At 39.4% G+C, this 21753-nt stretch overlaps 2 protein-coding genes across 2 annotated transcripts in view; one reads left to right on the top strand and one right to left on the bottom strand.

Moving 5' to 3' along the window:
* The window catches only part of lhfpl4a (LHFPL tetraspan subfamily member 4a), a 29994-nt gene extending 27574 nt beyond the window's left edge, over positions 1 to 2420 (bottom strand). The window contains exon 1 of the mRNA XM_072367766.1: positions 1918 to 2420. Within this exon, the coding sequence (XP_072223867.1) occupies positions 1918 to 2326 (409 nt within the window). The 5' untranslated portion in view covers positions 2327 to 2420. The remainder of the gene's footprint in view (positions 1 to 1917) is intronic.
* A 15031-nt stretch (positions 2421 to 17451) lies between these two features.
* Positions 17452 to 21753, top strand: part of cpne9 (copine family member IX) — an 81453-nt gene continuing 77151 nt past the window's right edge. The window contains exon 1 of the mRNA XM_072367140.1: positions 17452 to 17776. Coding sequence (XP_072223241.1) covers positions 17697 to 17776 — 80 coding nt within the window. The 5' untranslated portion in view covers positions 17452 to 17696. The remainder of the gene's footprint in view (positions 17777 to 21753) is intronic.

Raw genomic sequence — 21753 nt, 5'->3', positions numbered from 1 at the left:
GACTCAATGATTGCAAGATGTCCAGGTCCTGTGGCTGCAGAACAAGCCCAAAGCATCAGCCCTCCACCACCGTGCTTGACAGTTGGTATGAGGTGTTTGTGCTGATATGCTGTGTTTGTGTTTGGTTTTCTCCCAAAGTGCATTATGACCAACAATAATCTATCAGGATTTATCATAATCTAAATCTAAAAATTAGATATCCATTCGTTTGTATTGGAGAATTCTTTATATTCCATAATCTGCTTCAGTAAATGGTCTGAACACCTCTTCAGTCATTGCATATTTCCATTACTTTTCTTGATTAATGGCTTGCAGGAACACCAAGGCTCAATTCCTGTTAGGTCATGAAGATTCAGACAAAGAGAAAAAAAATCTGTACGTCTGCTGTTCTGTCTGATCTGTGCTGATTGTGGAGCAGCAAACTCTTTCAACACACTCGGCAGAACAGAGGACAGAGTGGGCAGATGAGGATGAGGAAAAGAACAATACAGAAGAAAAAAAGTGCTGATCTCTCTCCCTCCCTCTCATTCAGCATGCTGACTGTTTCTGTACAAAAAACTGACTCCCACGCTATTCTGCCTGGCCTATTTATCACACTGATCAGCTTATGAAGAAGTCGGAGATACACAGGAGGCTTGCTTGGAGATGTGCATTTGAGAGTGATCATAATTTTTCTTTTTTTCTTTTTCTGCACCTTCTGAGATTTGCTGCATGATGATCTTTGTTCCAAGAGGTTAAATCCTTGCAACATCTAATCATCGGAGATGGACTTGCCTCATTGATATACTGAAATCTGTATTTTGTGACAGTACCGGCTCTGAAAATGATAAGAAAGCTAAAAAAAAAAGGCAACAAAATCATATGTTGGATATATTTCTTTCCTTTTCTTATGACGTAGAAATACTTTTTTTGAATACTTTTGGATTTTGAAATGATGTTCAGACAGTATGTGACCTTATAAAGTATCCCCTGGCATCTGCATCCATCTGACCTTCTCTCCCATACTGTGCTGTTTTCAAAAAGGCATCCAACCATCACAGGTGTTACCTACATCCTCTGAAGGCAGCACTACTCAGTATGTCCCGCATGTGCTTGGGAAGCCACCATTTGTCCATAATCATCTCTACAATACTGTAATCTATACTCACAGGAGTGGAGACAAAAACCATCACCTCCCAGAAAACAATAATCCAATCGACCTGAAATCATCCTCAAAATAGCAGCCACCATCGCAGGAATTCATATCTCCACTGAGCTGTACATATCACACTTCCCTGCACCGCTTCTTATACAAATGGTTTGATGAATGAATGAATGGCATTTGCATTTCATCAGCATAAAGTAATGATCCTGCTGCTGCCTGCTTTGGAGATGCGGTGGTGTATCCCCAGAATATCAATGGTAATAGGGGGAGCTCCAGCTCTGTTATCACTATCAGTGTTTCAGTAATCACTAAAATGCATTCACACTCTCTGTCTAGTTGTTGTTATGAAGGGAAATCTGTGCAACACTCTTAATTAGATGTAACAAAACAGGGTCTACGTGCAATTAAGGCTACAGAATGAATTCCAACCCACTAAAAGACAATGAAAATGCTGCACACAGACTTTTCACCTTATTTCTGCTCATGCAGGTGAAGAGTCACATGAGTCAATAAGAGATTCCCAGGATACTGGCCTCAGAAATGTGTGCGTTATGACATGTTGTGTTGCTAAAAAATTATTTTCACCCACTTAGAAAGCAGTGAAATAACAAGTGTCTTGGAATTTTGTTTCATCGTAATAGATCTGACACTCTGTCGGTTGAATTTTGGGTTAGTTCCTCCTTAATTTCGTGTTGTTTTTTTTTCTTGTGTCTTAGATTTGATATATAAATCAAATCCTAGGCTGCACAGGAGAAGAAAAAAAAGCAACGTACCGCACAGCAGCTGCATCCAGGCACATGTCTTGTAAACGGTGGAGGTGTTGCAGAAGAAGAAGAGCGCCATGCAGGCGATGCAACTGAGGATCAGCACCATGGACAGCAGCACGAACACAGAGGCCGCCTTGAAGGCTCCGGACGGGATGGAGCTGAAGTCGGAGAAGCTGCCCACGCAGGTGAGCTCCCGGCTGGACGACGGCCCGGTGCCCACGCAGTAGTGGAAGAGGCCGAAGTAGCCGGCCTGCGGCGTGTTGACGCTGTCGCCGATCCAGTAGGGCTGGATGAACACCACCACGTTGACGATGGCGAAGCAGATGGTGAAGATGGCCCACAGCACCCCGATGGCCCGGGAGTTGCGCATATAATTGTCATGGTAGATCTTGGAGGCTTCTTGGGAAGGCAACATGTTTGGTGTTATTGTTTCTTTTTTTTTGTTTGTTTCTTTTCCTTACAGCTATATCTTTTTACACCCTGTCCTACCCCCACCCCCCTTTTTCCACTCTTACAAGAAGTAAAAAAAAAAGAAAGTGAATAAAAAAAAAAACACACTTAGCTTAACACACCTCGAGATTCAGATCTCTCCCCCACCCCCCACCCCCCCTTTCTCTATTTAAAGCTCCCCTGCGCCAATATTCCCCCGCTTTGGCTGTTTCTTATGTGGCTGTTAAGAGCTACTAATTGGGCCTCAAAATCATATGATACAAACGGAACCTGAAAACCTGACTTCGAGACTGAAAATTATAAAAATTAGCAGGGGGGAAATGCTACATTAAAGCAATATAAAATCATAGCCTACTTATACCTCTAATGAATAATTTACCAACACCAGTGATTCAACATTACTGTCTAAGGCTGGTTTCCTTGGGGCTACACCATAAATGATTAACTAAAATCCATCAAAATAGGATATTTTTCTTTATTTCACAGTCATCAGGTGGAGGGGGCTAAAGCTGTTTTTCGTCCTCATCCATCAGTCCAGAGCTGTCATCAGGATGTCCTTTATTACCTTCCGTGAGATGAAATGCGTCTCGTTGCCTGTAGCGCTCGCGGTAGACCCCGTTTTTACCTTCCGAGGCATCCGTGGGGTGCTCCCCTTCCTCTGCTCGCCTTTAATGTACACGCAGCATGTGGAAATCAAACGCAGTGAAACGTAAAAAAAAATAAAAAAATAAAAACAAAGAAACCAGTTTTCAACACGAGCCCACTGTCAAATTTCAACAGTCCTTTCCCGTAAATCCGACGTCCTCCACCGCCTCGACTCCATTATCTTGTCGTAGCCTTTATCCAGTATGTCTCTTCTCCCTCTGCCTCTCTCCCTCTCCGTTTCTCCGTCCTCCACCTCCCGATTTTCTGCGCGCCCCCCGGAAGATGCTGATGTTGTACTGATGACAGCGATGGAGCGCGTTCGCGGGAGCAGCAGCAGTAGTAGGGAGAAATTTCCACCAGTGCGCGCATCCGTCCTTGTTCTCCTTGAATTTTTACATTGGAAAACGTGACTTTTGACCAGTAATGAGCTTTTTCACGAGGTGATTCACAGACCCAAGGTGACATATTGATTAAGAAAACCTGGTGTAAGCAAACATGAAATTTACAAAAAATTAGCCAGTCTTATTAAATTCTTGCCAACTACAATCTCTTTTAGTGAGTTTGGTCATGCTTAAAATGAAGATACTCCTCAGTCAGCTGTTTACTGCACATTTACGACATTTATATTTTCAAAATCTTATGTCGCTGTTATTTGATATATATTCAAATTCTACGGGTACACAACTACAACCCGAATTCCTAAAAGTTTGCATGCTGTGTAAAATGTCAATAAAACTGATGATTAGCTGATTTCTTGAACTAGTATTTTATTCACAACAGAAAACATATCAAATGTTTAAAGTAAGACATTTTACTGTTTCATGATATTAGCTTATTTTGAATTTGATGGCAGAAATATGTTACGAAAGTGGAAACGGGGTTAACAAACAACTGGAGGAACATGATGTGACTAAGTATGTTAAGAGCACATTAGAGAGGCAGTGTCTCTCAGTCATAAAGATTTTTGAGCAATTTTAGAAGAATCTTTACGATAATAATCAAAAGATTCAGAGGATCTGAGACGTCACTGTGTGCAAATATCAGGGCTGAAAATCATTACTGAATGCCTGTGATCTTTAGGCAAACAGACATAAGTCTGTCATAGAAATCACTGCATGGGCTCAGGAACACTATCGTGCCTATTGAACTGGCAACTTCCACATCTGGAAAGGCTCCCTCAATGCTGAAAGCTATATACAGGTTGTAGAGCAACATATGCTTTGTATGTTTCAGTAAGACAAGGTTAAACCACAGACTGCATCTATTCCAACAGCATGGCTTCCAAGTAGAAGAGTCCAAGTGCTGGACTGACCTGCCTGCAGTCTAGACCTTTAACCAATGATAACATTTGAAATACAACAAAGAAGATCCAGGACTGCTGAGCAGCTATCCTCTATTAGACAAAAATAGGATAACATTCCTCTCCCAAAGATCCAACATCTGGTCTGCTCAGTTCCCAGATGTTTACAGACTGTTGTTAAAAGAAGAGGGGATGCTGCACAGTTGGAAACACGAACCTGTCATATCTTTTTTCAAAAAATGTGTTGCTGCCAATAGATTTAAGATGAGCTAATATTTTCAGTGAAATCACATCATGTCTAACTTTCAGCATTTGATGTGTTTACGTTCAATTCTGATGAAAATAGTGGTTTGAGTGTTCAAATCAGTCCATTCTGGTTTTGTTTGCATTGTACACAACATTGCAAAGTTTTTTTTAAGAGTTTCACAAGAATGTGAAGAAGTATTTGACCATATGAAAATTGTTTTTTTTCTGACATTTGAATAAGAAAACATTCAATCCTCTTTGATCTAGAGCCGTTAGCTGACTTAAGGTGATTCTCTCAAATAAGTGACAGATTAGCATTTTGTTTTGTAATTTAGATGTAAGGGTGACCCCATGTTTAGTTGTCACCTCTAAATTCATCACTTTAGAATTAGAAGTTCATGTTAAACCCTGGCAACCAGTAACTCCACCTCCTTCCCAGTATTAGCTCATGTGTGCTACAGTTCACAACCCTTAACAGGATAAAGTGGGAGCAGAGAATAGATGGACGGCTAGGTGCCCAAGCTTTGATCAAGGGGTGATTTGTGGAACCTCTGTATCTCACGGCTAGTTCAGCCAAAGGTAAGAGGTCTCTGAGGCAGAACACAACAAAGGAGCGACTTTTGAATAAAAGTTTATTTGAAATGTTATAAATGTTGGGTTTTTTTGGGAATCCAGATTTTCGGTCCAAGGTTTGCTTAACTCGGATCTCTAGGATTGAGGAGAGGCAGATTAGTTCCAGATGAGTATGACCACAGGTAATGAATAAGAATGATTCAGTCTTACTGTGGTCGGATGATGAAAAGGGTTTGAGGAGGGTCAAGGAGGGTTGTTCTGGGTGGGTGTAGGAGCCGTAGGAGGGTAAGCAACCCCTATATATCCACAGGAGACACTAAAAGAGTAAAACTGATTAATCCTTGCACAAATATGGAACTGATGACTACAAGCGGTCTGATTACCACACAGGAGCCGTTGACAATCTGGCGAAGACTAGAGGGCTCTCGCAGGTCTTTTAGCAGCTTGGTAATGAGGTTTAATGAAGCGCAGGTGTGTCAGCAGCAGAGTGGCAGCCAGTCTCCACCCAGGAGGAAGGAATCCTAACCTGCTGCTCAGAAAAACACACCTCCACCACAGCCAGGACAGACTGTGGCACTTTTATCCAGACTTCTTGCAGCTTCCTGTGACTTATGGTGTCATCAAGTCAAGATTTATAGTTCTCTAAGTCCTCTGATGCTTAAAGCCATATTGTCAGTTTGTTCATACCCTCATTACTTCTCAAAATGGTGTCCTGGGAAGTTCTTCACAACAATATGACTCTTTTAAGCGTCTCTACATCAGAACACACTACAGCAGTGTGTAATGGCTTTGGAAGATGGCTGATGAGCCTTTTAAAAGGCAACAAACATTTACCTTAGAGATTATTCTGATTTTCTGGCACAAGATTGTCTCATAGGCTTCCAAACAGCAAACATACTATGATCTGTAGACACATTTATAGATTCATAAACCTGTGTCTTCCCCCTGAACAGACTGTGTGTCCATCTGATGCAGATAAAACTTGAGTTGTCGGTCTTCCACAGTTGCCCTGATGTGATGTGCAAGCTTGATGCGCCTTCTGGCCACTGGTTTATAATCTGGCTCTTTCTTTTATTCTACCTCAGCGGGGTTGTTTAATTTGAACATCCAAAGTTGATTGCTGTTACTTTTTAAAGTCAGTTCTGTTCTTGATTACAGAACTGAGATCACCAAGTAAAACTGATTTAGTTTTTCTCTGCTTCACTGACGATTGTCAGTTTTATATTTGATAAAGCAACACTTCTTCTTTACTACTTTATGATCATTCTTGAAATGTAGATTACAAATTAGAGGAGTGTCTACTAGGAGTGGAAATCAGGTTCATGCACTGCGTATAGTTTCTGGGTGACTGGTTCTCTTTTATAAATCTCATACATACACCAAGCTCTATAAATCTAGTGAAAAGAACTGGAACAAAAGGTTCTGCTTTGCATGTACACAGTTTTAGTCGTGAATTTACACATTTTTATTTACACATATGGATGAGTGTGAATATGAACCTTCTGAAATGGTGCACCCTAAAAGTAGCCATCAGGAAATGGATACGCTGTGATCCTAAAGGATGTTAAATGCATGACTATGGGGGGTAGGTAAGCCACCGTATCTATCGCATGTGAACTCAAGTGTCCAGCCAGGACAAGTTAGCTGTTTTCCTTGTTACCCTTAGCGATTAGGGTAAATTTATCATCAGAGGAAAAGTTATCCGTTTTCCAAAATCATTAGACTTAAGAAATTGGCATTTCAAGCAAGAACTGCAAATGTGAACCTTGTGGTCATATTGCCAAAGAATCCATCCTCTGGGAGCATGAATATTAATGCTAATACAAAGACTGGATGGTGAGATTTGCTCACTTTTGACAAAGATGTTGTTGACAGTGGAGGAGAAAATCAGAAGGATTTATCCTCTGTGAACCCTGAATGTTTGTGAGGGGACAATGAGGCTAATTCTTTGAGTAATGTTAGGATAGCTTAATATGACCAAACATCCTCAAGAGAAAAGCAGAAAAAGATTTTGTTACAGCTTTCGCTTCCTGTGTTCTTTCTTCAGCATTGTTGTTTTCTTCAGGGCCAGATGTTCAGCTTGACAATTGATACTCTGTCCATTAAAAGCTCTGTTACTCAGGGGACAAACACATCTGCCCTCAAGCTAGCATATTCGTGCAAAAATAGGCCAAGACTGGTCTGTGAGAGGGTGGACAAAGTGTTTTCGGAGGAGGGAACAGACAAAGACTGTTGCACATGATGATTTTAAATTTGGTCTTCCCGAAAGTCGTTCACGTTTTAGTCACAATAATCTGAAATAAACCTTCTTAGACGAACACGGGGAAACAAAAGTGCACACGCTCATGTTTTCTGCATGCGTGATAATTGTCCTGCTGTGGCAGTGTGATTAATATTGCACACGGTTCAGTCTTTCTGACATCTTCTGGCCATGCTGCAGCTTAGAACACACATAGCACATCTGGATGCTGTCTAAACAAACATGTATTTTTGCCCTCTCCTTCCACGGCTCTCTGACTATCTTTCTTCATCCTGAGGCCTCCCGTCATCTGTTAGCAGCAGCAGGGGACTTGACAAGCTGCACGTGTGTGTGTCTTCAGTGCGAGCATGTGAATTTCTCGTGTGTGTGCTAAATTTGGCAGTGAGAGCAAAAGGTGCCGTGCAGCTGCTGAAGTGAGGACATGTCAGTGGAAGAGAATAGACTTGTGCACAGCTAGGGTGCGTCTCTTGAGAAACGAGGATGTTTTTTAAAAAGGGAGAACAGAGGGTTTGAGAATTTTCCGTGTGGACGCATTCATGTTATTTTTAAAATAGTCTAGAGATGAAAGCACCAGCTGATTTGAAGACAACGCTATGTCAGCCTCGTGCATCTGTTAAACAACAGCTTCTTTTGTTATAATATCTGAATTATACATAACACATTTTAAGACAAGTTTAAAACAAAGCACTTCCAAGCATGTTTCCATGTCACTGCACAGAACAAAATAGTTCTTCTCACGATCTTGTGTTGGGCTGCCATCTGTTGCAATAAGAGTGAATTGCAAGTGTGACAGCCAAAGAAAACGCAGGGGACAATGCTGGAAATAAGATAATAGACAGGGTGACGGTATGAGAAGAGAGTGGAGAAGGTAATGGGGTGAAAAAGTTTACAGGTACTTTTTCACAGGCTTTGTAATTTCCTGAAGCAGCTGGTTGATGTGGTATGCAGCGTTGCAAGTACAGTAAGGTGTGTTTTCAGCTGTAGATTGAAATGCAAAGATGATTAGTTACATCAGCAGGACAGGGTCTGTATTGACTCAGCCGCTGTACCCGTTTAAATAAGAATTAAGGAAGACATTATCAAAGTGTGGCTTATTTTAGTGTCTCTGGTTATTTCATTGTTTTTTTTTAAAAGATGAGGTTCAATTTTTTTAACTTTAACGTTTTAGTTCACATCATATTTGAATTTCTCCTTCATTCAAGCAGTTTGCAGGTGTTTCTGCAGATGTGTGAAAATCTCAGTCGTCAGTTGCTCAGTTTAAGACCACTCTATTTTGGTTAGTTTTTGGCAGATAATGCCCTGACTATTGAAGCTTTAATGTTACATCCATTAAAAGCTCTGTTACTCACTGAATACTCAAGGCATCTGCCTAAATCTAACCAAATGTACGGTTGGTAACATTTAGGTTAGGGAATGGATGGTCTTTTGGTCAAACACCGTTATCTTCTGGCCTTCTCATGCCAGTGCAGGAGGGTTTTTTTGGTTAATGGGTTTAACTGCTGCCCAGACTAATCAGAAAACATTTAATAGTTGTTTTTGTCCATTTGACAAAAAAATGCAATATTGTCTCAATCTATTGCTGTAATTGTGTGAGAGTAACATATCCCTTGGCTGTTGTTTTGTGTGTGCGATAGCATCCACATTACATGACAGCAACGTGTATTTTTTCAACCCTTTTGCGAGAAAGGGAAGTAAAAAAAGGTCTGTGTGAAATGGCACCAAGCTTGTGGTGTCTTGCACTGAAGTGGATGAGACTTGGAATGTGGACTTAATGACATGTATAGATGTATCGAGAATATGAACGTTGACCTGGTGACAGAGGAAACATAAGCTTTGTCTGTGGGGAACCGAGGAAAACATGTAATTGTAATATATATAGATAGCCTTTATTTGGCCATACATTTAGGAGATTGAGCTCTCTTCCAACTGCTTTCTGCATGCTCTCTCTCTTCTGTGTCCTCCCTTTTTTATATATAAACTGGGTTGTAACATTCAGCACGTTTTCAAAGTGGATGCCAAGTGATACATTTGCCTTGACAAAACAGCTGTGCTAAATGAGACTTTGACCAGAGAGCGTGTGTTTTCCACTGTTTGTTTTATTTGGGAATATATATCTTTTTTTGTTACATCCGTATTAATTGATTGTTCTTTGTTAACTACTTCTCTGTCTCTTCTGCTTATGATTCTACTGTTTGTGCCACTTTCACATTCTTGTCAAGTACAGGGACTACAGTAGATTACATGCTCACTGTTGTCAAGTATTCTGACATAAACAGGAAGAAAATTGGGGTCAAGTGATGATACAGAGGCTGTGAAGTTTGCTTCCCTGTTGTGAAAACACTTGACACTGATTGATGACCCAAGAAGGTTCTGACATCCCTTCTGCTCCTAAAAGCTCTGAATGCAGTTCGACTATGTTGAAAGTGTTTCATCTTAACTTTATATTAGTCCTAAAAGGGAATAAAGCAGAAAACAGGTCACTTTAAATGTTAGTATATGTGTATCTATCAATTAAAACTGTAAAAGATGTGACAGCAAAATTATTTTTACCAGCAAATGATAATTTTATGAGTTGTCTAGACCTTTCAGGCATGCATTTGATAGATTTTCTGAAAATATTGTAGTTACTGAACCATCTGTTTTCAGAGTTTAAAAGCCTATCATTTTACATTAAGGCCTAAATTAATCTTTATCTTTCAATAATGAAACCATCATGCACAGCGGGGCCTGAAATTTACATTTTTAAATGATGGGCTACCAAGAGGGTTAATCCGGTCATGATTTTATTGTATAGGCACCAAAAAAGCAGAGTCTAGCTGAATTTTTTAAACCAAAAATCGTTGTCCTCTAACATAATGTGAAGTTTCACCTTCTTGTTTATAGAAGTACTTCTTCATACTTTTTGTACACATGTATATGTAACCCTTTGTGTGTGTCATCTGCTCAGAAAGAATCATACGGAGCTGGTCTGGGTTGTGGTAACTGCTTTAAATCTGCATCTCTCTGCCTTTATGACAAAGAGCAATGAGGCAGATAGTCAATCCAAGGAATTTACAGTTGACAATAAAACATATTAAAAACGGGAAAGTTACGAAACAGTATCATGACAGAATTAATACAACAAATTAAATAAAGCGAGACACCATTTTAAGTATTTTATTATAAGTTAACATATTTTTTGTCCACAGACAAATTTAGGTACGTTAACTCAACAGGAGAGACTAGTTGCGTTGAGGATTACCCACAATCCCTTGTCCACAGGTGATGCAGGTACATTTATAGACCAGCAGGTGGTGCAATTTTCCCATTTAGCAGAACCATTTAAACTCTTTTTATACTTTGTAATATTTTATACTTATACTACAAACAAACTGTTTTGTTCAGTTGTGTGTCTTCAGTAGTACACCCACATCTAACATACTTAGAAACATGTTGCTCACAGCCTTACAGCCAACCACACACCGCCTTACTGGAGTTTTATGACACATGTGAAACCAAAACAATTGGAAGCTCTGTTCAACAGTGTTGGCCACCAGATGTCACTGTACTTCATGTGTTTGAGGCCATCTGGCACTAATAAAAAGGAAGCCCCATGCAGAACCTCAAATATTCCCTGCCACGCACAGCTTTGCAGATGAACATTTACATGTGTTACCTGCCATTTTTAAGCAGTGTCAAAAATATGTGGAAATCGCTGAAATGCACTCGTTTGCGTTTGTGCTGCTGCTGGTAATTTTAGTTTTGCCACATGAATGTCTGAGATAACTGTGGACAGAGAGTCCCTTTGTGATGGCGTGAAACTGGAAATTAAAAATCCAAACTGTCCCATGGTTTCATTGTGTGTTTTCTCGTCTATTTTCCTTGTTCTCTATAGTTTTTAAACCTTCGTCATGTTAGTGGAGAAACTGGTTTAAGCCAGCTTTCAACCAATTTACGTAAGACCTATACACATCATAACACGACTGTTGACTTGTTGGGAAAATGATGAAAAAGTAGATTTTCCACATTTGTTTTGTTATGATTGATTTCTGTTAAAAAAAAAAGAAGCTGAATTAATCCAGTTTACTAATTAAGGCTAAATGAATTACATTAAACAAAAATGAATTTATGTGTATGTCCATTGTATGTCCCATATTCATCCTAAAATAATTATCTTATATATTTCGGCTTCAGTGACAAGTGGACACTTGTAGTAAACTTATAGACTAAACTTATAACTTATGCTGTGTCTTGGTATGTGCGAGGTTGCATTCACATGACATGATGGCAAACCTTTAGCATATATTCTATACTTCTAATTATAGCCTCAACCATGTATTCTAAAAAACTAAACCGCGTTTCTTAAAATGTTTGCTGAGATGGAGCTCCAGTTCAAGTCTGTTGTGTGACAGCATGTGGATTAACTGGTGTAGTTGAACTGGGATCCTCTCTGGTCTTTGACTGTTTCTGTACACAGTAAAACCGGCAAACAAGAATTTGACAACAGTTCCAAGATGTCACAATTTTAGAGAGAAATCTCAGTATGTCACAATTTTGGTGGTTAGGACATTATGTGGTGGAGGAATGAATCATGACATGACAAAACAAGACACTTTGTCTACAAAGCTTGGAAACAGCATGTTAAGCCACATGTATACATCCATTTGTTCATAGACACAGGCTGACTAAAGTACTCAGGTGCTCCCTAAGAAATCTGAGGTGTTTCTTGTGAACCGTGAACACAAAATGACAACTCTGATATGTTTTCTTTTGTTATATCTTCATTTAGACATGAATTGGCTATCGAACCCTGTGGAGTTTTCTATGTTCCAGCTGAGCTGCAGCGTCATATGATGCACACCGGATGGAAACATTTCAAAGCTAATGTGTACAGACTTCCAGTTCGAGCCGCTTATAGCGTAGCTGTGTCACTGCTATTTTTGCAACAGAAATGAAAGCTGATCTCTAAAGCATATTCTCCAATAAGCTTAAAATAAACTGAGAGCGGCTGCCTGTGTGGGACTTTTTATCTCATGCTTCCTGTTTTTGATAATGAATGATATTTGGACAATTTAACTCAGACCCGAATACACAGAAACAACATTTAAATCACAAATTTGCTGTCATTTATTCGTCTCTATTTTTACCCTTTTGTTATGGTTTACTCAACAGCTAGTATGGTGAACTGCTGTCCCACTTGTCTCCATATGGATGGTCCAGATGATCACAGACTGCATGTTGGCAGTGACTGAACTGACTCTGGGGCATCCGGAAACAAGCCTTGCAAATCAAATATGCGGTCACATCATCAAAGGCGTTTCAAAGCTGTGATTTGTGCTTGAAATACAAAAATATAACACTGTGCAAGGTAGATTCAGCCGGACTGAAGCTGTTTTTTTTTATAATACAGAGGACAGCTGTCATAACTCCTGGATGTGCACTATTTTTTGCTTTCAGTTGTTTGAAGTATGAACCTCCCAAACTCCTCTTAGAATGAATCACACAGTTGTTCATTACGTGACACTGCTTGGCTTGCTGTAATCAGCATGTGCTTGTGATTTTTTTTCCCAGGTAGATACGTTAGCTGGAAACATGATGCATCTAATTTAGCATCCTTAGACACCCTTATCAAATATCCTAATCAGAGAGAACTGTGAATTTAGCTGAAATATAACAAGCTTGTGATTTGGAAGGCTCCTAAATGTGGTCTGCAAAGTACTGCAGAAAATTGGATGAACATGATTTGAATTGCCACAAGGAATGAAAATGACAGCAAAAAGTACAAAATAATGGGCCTGTTAAGAGAAGAAAAATAGATTGAAATGTTCAGTGCAGATTTTATCCAGTACATATCACTTAAAAAAGTGGGGAAATGCACATAAACCAAGTTCATATAGTAAGTAAGAGAGTTCTAAGGAAAAAGTTGATTAAATTAAACAAATAACCCTGTTAAAGAAGCCTTAGTTGCATTTATTTAAGGGTACTTCCTAATTCCTGCATCAGTTGGAGAATTAAATAAAAACAAATGTGAGTAGGAAAGCATATGAATGTACTGTAACACAAACACACTATTTAGGATGTTCAGTACGCTATGTGTCAATGAGGAGCTAAGACATGTTTGTTTTATTACTAAAACTGGAGCTAATTAAATGGATTAAACCTCCAAATAAATTTCACAATCAGACCCAACACGGTTTAGTTTTTATAGGTTTAACACTGCCTTAAAGGATAATTCCACTTATTTGAACCTGTACCTTTTGTTGCTGTTGGTGTGAAACTAACTTTGCTTTCTCCATCTCCATTAAACACATTCAGGGAAATGCTAAAAATATTTTTTTTACGTTGAGCTAACGTACCTAAAGTTTCGGTTCGTGATATTTTTCTTGGGATATACATGGTAAGCTGTTGTGTTCGTGCTGCAGAATTGAATAAGTGTATCTGCCTGTTTCCTCAGAGAAAACTGGATCAAGAATTGATGAGAAAATTGAGAAAGACACAGTTCAACATTAGTATGAAAACGTTATCATTCCCCATACCTGACCATGATTGTATGCCTGCTCCTATCAATTAGTTTTACTTCCAAAACCTAACCAGGACAGGACAAAAGTGTTTTAGTGAAGTGTTGTTGACTGGAACCATCAGAATTGTCGTATCTGAGTGTTGAACATACGTCCCATGCCTGAAGGTGCTTTTCTAAATGGCACCACCCCCTGCCAAACCCTCCTCCCTTGGGGAAAGGAGGTTACATTACATCACTCCTTCAAGAGGAAACACTTGAGAATGAGGCTAGCTCAACTTGAAGACACTTTCAGTCTCATTTCCCTCCTGCCACCTGTAGGCAGGTATGTTAGAGGGCACCTTTTGGGGTTGTTTTTAAGGTAATGGATAAATGACGTATTCAATTGTTTTGATAGGAAGACTTGTTGTGATGAAGTGATAGATGGATTCATTCTCACTAATGCAGAAGTTTATTCAACAAGCAGTAGATTCCACAGTTTCTGGGGAGGATTATATCAGATTCTGAAGCCAGTTATCAAGTAAAGCTTTGTGAATCTTACAGAAATTGTCCCGCATAGACGAAGGTACAACCTGAAATATCTAAGTGATCTTCTTGTATTCCATCACAGTTAAAATGTCAACCAGCCACAATCAATCCCCTATTGGAGATGTGTTTAAGATTTTTTTCTTTTGCCAAGCTTAACTTTCTGAATTATTATTTATTACTACCTCTCTTCAAGAAAAAGTGCTCTAAAAATTCTCCGACCTTAGTCTGGTCAGCAGATGTAATTCAACAAGCAGGCAAAAATATATGTAGAACATTGAAAAATAAGGGGAAATTCATTTTCTTTCAGTTTACGTCATTGCAGAATTCCGTTTCAGTCGTAAAACCTGCTTTCCACTGAACAATGAAATGGAAAGTAAACAGGATTTCTCCTCCTTGGATAATTAGCTGCCACTCCACAGACTGTCACACACTCACAGACACACACAATTACACATCCTGTTTTGGATCATCCAGAGACAGGAGTGGAAATGAGGTAAATAACTAGACTTTTTCCTGTGTCCGCTCGCTGTTCCCTTCATCCCACTTCCATTTCCTATCTTCCGTCCTCTCAATCTCTGCCCCAGTCTCCATTTTCTCTCAATACTGTTTTCTTCAGCCCATGAAAAATTTCAATTTCTGCCTGATCAGCTGCAAAATTGAGTGGATCTGCAGACACACGTGCAGACAGAGAAAGACCCAACACACACGCAAGGACATACAGCTGTGAGTAATGTCCATTTGTCATTACTGGTGAGCGACGAGACCAGGGGAGACCTGATATATTCACACTCACTCTTCATTGAACCAACCACAGAGCCATCGAAGAATATGTTTTAGACAATGTTTTTTACCCTTTTTTGCAGGAGATTGAGCTTCCCTTGACTTTTTGGTGCCTTCTTCCAAACCTATTTATGTAGGGAACTCTTTTATCACCTCTACTGTATCTGAAAAATCTTGTACTCCTGTTGCCCACAGGAGAGCGGATTAATGGAAAATTACTGTGTGAAGTAGCCCCTCTAAATTCAAATGAGTATACATCTCATAAGAGGATGGCAGCTTGTTTCTTCTGCTGAGCTAACTGACCACGAGTGTGTGAACCTGGCTGTATGATTACCTGTTCCAGTGAATCTATAGTTAATATAATGTAACCTTCACGTCTTGTAGAGCTGAGTACAGGTGTGGCTTAACACCACTGTGTTAAAAACAAATTTTCATCTGAGCCCTGTACATGTTCAGCCATACACATGGATTTATAGTTATATTGAAGAGGCTGGGAAAGACACCATTAGAAGCCATCAAAAATGTCAAGAGACAATGAAGATAATGTTGCAGGACCTAACGAATGAATAAGACTCCATATTTTCATATACAATGATAAAGCTGCTGAACACAAGACAAAAACAAGCAAAACATGTTCTGATTTACTGTATTAAGGTTAGCTCTGTCTGATTAGCATTTCTGAAGGATTAGAATTGGCCATGTATATGAAATCAAAACACACCGTGTAATTTGTAAATCGCATCCATTAAAATGCAATCTATTGCAAATAACTAGAACTCTATTGAAAAGCTGCGAACATTTTTTGATTTTTTTCGTGAGATTTACAAAAACTGACCGATCACTTTTGAAGATCTTGTTTCCAAGTGAGTCTAAAACAGGATTGAGGTGGCTAACTAAGGCTTTTAATCTTCCCACAAGCTGTTTTTAAACAACAGTTCCAAGCAACAATATTCATTAAGTTTTCCCATAAGCAATAATTAATTAATTATTAATCTCTTTTTAGTATCATCTAGGTTTTGATTATATTTTGGATACGGTGTCAATGCAGAGCATTAAAAATCTGGTTAGTTCTATCCCTATGCATGTGTTCTCTTACGTGTTTAGGTTTCTGATCCTGTGTACACGGGTGTGTGTAATGTCTCAGCATCTCATCAACTAAGATATTTCAGAAAATGCTTGGAAACTTGGATAATATGCTACAGAGTTCTGGTCACAGTAGATATCCAGGTCTCTCTAAAGCAAGATTGTGGCCTTTTTCACAGCCTGATGAAAGAAACTGCTCTTAGGTCTCCTCAATGCTTGAACACGAAACAAGTGGTCTTCCTTTCTTGGGCCTTGAAGACATTTAACCTCTCATCACAAAAGTCTTCAATAAACCGAGAATCTTGTGATCAAAACATCTCACATGTTGGTAAAACGGTTAACTCACTAGTGACTGTGACCTAAGCATCCCATAAAAGATGAAATGGAGAGCAATGGAATGATGTGTTCACATTTCAATCTTATTGAAATGAGCTGGCATTACATGCAAGAACATCCTGAAATAACTTGCAGCTGAGGGAATTTAGCATGGAAGATCAGACAGATTATTATACAATACCTGCCAGAAGTTATTTCTGCTGTAAGTGGAAAAAAGGGGATATTACAAGCTTGTGAGGTCACAGTGCGATAAATTTCCTTATCATCCTTTTATTGGGTGCTTCTCAAAACATGACGGTCCAACAGTGTCACGTAATGTTACATTTTCAAACCAGATTTAAAGTCCCATCTTTTTTCTCTCGCTTTTAATTCTGATGATGTTCTTATATATTAATGAACTGATATATAAAAAATGAGTTTTATTTCATCTGATCTTATCTTTCTTATATTTTCCAGCTCTTTGATTGGCTATTGTTTTTCTTACTCTATTGTGTCATTGTTTTTGCATTATGATTTTATTAATTCAATGTCACATTGTTTTTGTACTTATGATTTTATTTCTTCTGTCGCCTTAAACAGAAAGTGCATCACATTTGGACACAGAATGGGAAAGTTGACATTTTTAGGTAAAAAAATAATAAATTTAGGTTACTAATATCCTTTAGTTTTTATAGATATTGTCTGTGACAAAAGGAGCTTATAGCCTTAGTAACAGGTGACTTCATGCTTGTGAATAAGTGTCTCACATGCACACACACGCACACACACCCCTCCTCGACACACGGTGATGGAGAAGGAGCCTCCAGCTGGCGGCGCTCTCCTCCCTCCTCCGCGGCTCCGGACAGACACCAGCGGCGCACCGTGAGCGCAGGAGGAATGAATGAACTTTAAATCTCCCAACTTTCGCTGCGTTCCCGTCTCTCGGCCTGTCGTTCTCTCCCTCTCTCCCTCCTCCGCTGCTCCACCGGCGAAAACACCGAGGAAGACAATGGATCTACAGCAACCACGACCCGACTGTGAATGAACGCGTCTTTTCCCTCCTTTCTTTCCTCTTTCTTCGCGGATGCTCATTAGCGTCGTGAGGCGAGATGATGGCATCAATAGGGGAATTCGACCCTCTCAATACCAGAGTCCCTGCAACTAAAATAGAAGTTACCGTTTCGTGCAGGTAAGGTCAAACTCCCAGATACTCTCTTCTTTTTTTATTATTTTAGTTTGAAAGTCTTTCATTTCACCCACTTGAGGTAAAGTATGGCTGATATGAAATGCTAATAAGCAAACAGCAACGAATCCATCACAAGTTGAGCAGATGTTTGTCATAAATATTTTATGTCCTCCTATCTATCTATCTATCTATCTATCTATCTATCTATCTATCTATCTATCTATCTATCTATCTATCTATCTATCTATCTATCTATCTATCTATCTATCTATCTATCTATCTATCTATCTATCTATCTATCTATCTATCTATCTATCTATCTATCTATCTATCTATCTATCTATCTATCAAAGACTGTTTATTTTTGCAGGAAGTCTGGCCAATGGCCAAGTGGATTCCCACTGCTAACCACAGCATGCATAGTTTATCACTATAGCACATAAATACGGTGGTTATATCCAGTAAATGTAGCCTATTGTTGATATTAGATTTCCAATTCTCCCACAAAAATACACTATAATGCACCTGGATTCGCTGTTTGGTGGCTGCTTTAGTTGAACGGTTGGCTGACTGAGTGACTGACTGACCGAGCAGTTAAACTCAGCAGGATTTTTCCAGACTGTCAGGCTGCCTGCCTGGCGGTGCGCTGACTGTCTTTCCAATCCACTCCTGAATAATGGATAGCTGTTGCTCCTGTGGAGATCCTCCTGAGATCTGCCCGATTTGAAGTGGACAGACACCTGAGTTTTGACAGTCCAGGCCTGCGAGCGCACAGTGGGTTTAGATGATGACATAGTCGTATGAAAAAAGAAAGCGCACCATATTTCAACTGTAAGACATATCGGGATGTTATGAAAATCATTTGGATCATCTTAGCAAGTCTTGAAATGATGTAAACACAAATGCACATGACATTACAGTGTGTCATCATTATGTATTTATCAGAAACTAGGCCAAAATAAAGAGGCTGCGTCTGAAAATGAAGGAAGCTCAGTGATTCAGTAGCACGTAAAACCACTGGATGTTATCAGTCTCTCACATAGCTGTGGACAGATTTGGGGCCACTTTGATTTAGGTCTGTGGTGATTTGTTTATGCATAGCTCTCTGGGGTCAGGAAATAAACTGGACCATGGTTAATTTATTCGTCAGACATTATAAATTTGCTGCTGTGTTTGGGATCATTGTCCTATTGATGACCCAGTTTCAGCCAAGATTTAGCTGTCTGATGGCTTCACATTTGACTTTGGAACACTTTGGAATACAGAGGAGTTCAGGGTGGACTCAATTACTGTAAGGTGTCCAGGTGCAATTAGCAACTTCTTTAAATATTCTATATTCAAAAATAAAACATCAATCTCTCTTTTTGACCCATCCCAGATTGATGGGCAGCAACAACTGCTTCTCTAAAATCCTTGCTGATGTTTCCTCCTTGGCATGAACGCCTCAGAGCAGCAAACTGACAAAACACCTGCTTTTACAGCGGTTGCTCACACTTGTTGATGATCAGTTAATCAAGTGCATTTGATTACCAGCACCTGGCTGCTACTTAGCTTCTTAATTCAAATGGAAGCATTAAAGATGGACTGGTTTTTTGCTTACTGCTTCTGCATATTAACTTAGTTTTTGTTAAATAATGACACAGTGTGTTGTGTCCTGTGCTACACTTCACCTAAAGTTGCATTTGCCTAATTTTAATACATGTTAAAGAGCAGGTGATTGTGTCCTGATACCTAAACTCTTCAAAGAGGGTGTACTTTAAAAAAAAAACCCACGACTGTAGATGTTGAAATTGTGCTGTTTTCGGTCCTTGAGATGCACTCTTGTAAATGTATGACTGCATTTTGCTTTGAATTGTTGGGTTGTTGCAGTGCTAATTATAGACCCTTTTTATTTTGGTCCAACAAAAAACAAACAAAACCAGCAAATAAGCGTATAACACAAAATGCTAACTTTTTTTGTAAGGACACTGAACACAGCACAGTTCCAGCTTTGCGGACAGCTAATGGACAGGGTCATGTTTGGACCTGTCATATCGGTGAGATGCAATACTTTTATTCATTTGAGGTAAAAATGTACAGTGTGTATTATCAAACACCGATTAAATGGTATGATGATGACATCTCTTAAGTTCCAAGCCCAATTCCTTCCCTTGGCTCTACCGCTTAGGCCGACCCTCTGTTTTTCAAAAGTAAATTTGTTGTCATCGTGCCACCCAGATGGCTCCCGATACCCCTGATGAAAGGCTCAATGGCTACTACTCCTTGATACCTAAAAGGCGAAGGGCATCTTGCCTTTGAGAAAAAGAGGATAGAGCTAAGTGATAGGTCTGAAGGGAGATATTGGTTCTGATACTGGTTATAATCTCATGATGACATAACTTTGTTTCAATGTTAGCTGTCTTAGTTTGCCGATTGGTGAGCTTCCTAATTAGCTCAAAATTTACCGACAGTTACTGTCAATCCTTGGTTCCCTGAACTTATGTGTTTCCATCACAGACTTCTTGTCCAATTTTATTTACCTAAAAAATGGGCAAGTAGGATATGCAAATTGTCGTGTATCTTTTGCTGCTTGACATCAGAGTAAGCTTACGTATGAAATCAAAGACCTGAACCCCTCACCTGAACCTGACCAGCCAATTCAGTGAAAATAAATCAACTTGGGCCACACGACTGAATTTGATGGCTAACAGAAAGAATTCAGAATGGGTAATACTGTAAGTGTGAATGCTCTTGCACTGTACCCCTGTGGGTCTCTTTGTAACTAAGCACACAGCTTCAGCTGTATGACTGCCACTTCAAGATGGAAGTGACAGAAGATAAACTTAGTCACTGTTGTGGCTAAGGCACATGGGTGATGCCCTGTGTTGAGTCTGCTCTGTAGAGTTAAGGTTTGCATGAAGTAAAAAACTGATTTTTTTATTCATGATAAGAGTATCTGTGGCCATCATTCAGATTTCTTCTTTTACAAATAGACCATGTCTGCAAAGAATAAAAAGACTTATACAGTACATATATATCTTTTGCTTTGTTTTTGGTCTCAGATTGTTTTTGACCAGCTCGCTTCTTATACAGCTGCACAGATAAGAGTGATGGACATTATCTGCATCATATGATGCTTCTCTCACTGCTTGATAATTTGGTGGATTTTCCCCATGTGATTCAGAGACTGAAGCAATGTTTTATGCATTTCTCCTCATTGCTTTATTTGGTTCTAACTAATATTTCTCCTGAGATGTTCCCAGGCCGGAGGGGATATGCATTCCTCCAACGAATTCTGGGTCTCCTCCCCTTTTTTCTCATTCAGAGAAAAGTGTCATTTAAGAGGGAAGATGAACACTTTCACAGGGCACTGTTTGCAAGTCACATTCTCATTAGGAGCTGAACACTCCTAAAGGTCTGATCATGGAAACGAGCCTTTACGTTTAGAGCTCACTCTAATAGGGACAAATGTAAGAGGGAACCAAATAGATTTGTCAATAACACCCTGGAATAACCTTCAAAGCTGGTACATATGTGCACACTCATCATTTTTAGGCGATATTGTCATTAAAAATGAAAATTCCTCATGCATTAATGTGACTCCTACTGGCAAATCATTTTATTTTTCATTTAATTTGTCATTGTTGTGTCTGCAGTGACAGAAGGTCAGGCTTGCTATGGTAAAACTAATTACTGTATGTATTTCTCCCTGTTGCATTGAATGGCAGTATTGATCAAGAAAACCCCACTAACAAGGCTCTATTCTCAGGGGAAGCTAATCAACACTGTTGATGATTTAAAGTGTAGTTTTCAGGAAGTCCTTATTATCAATGACAGGGATAAATGTTGAGGAAACTGAAGTCAACATCCTGCCGCTCAAGTTCGCTCTTCAAAACAACAGCGTTTCATGCACAAGACATCGTGGACCAGCATATTGTTGATAGACGATACCACAAACCGTGTTTGGCACCATGTTTGACTCTCCAGTTCTGACGCAGCAT

The sequence above is a fragment of the Leuresthes tenuis genome, unplaced genomic scaffold (genome assembly GCF_036924035.1).
Source record: "Leuresthes tenuis unplaced genomic scaffold, fLeuTen1.0.hap1 SCAF_16, whole genome shotgun sequence".
NCBI lineage: Eukaryota > Metazoa > Chordata > Actinopteri > Atheriniformes > Atherinopsidae > Leuresthes > Leuresthes tenuis.
This window is presented reverse-complemented; position numbering and strand designations above follow the sequence as displayed.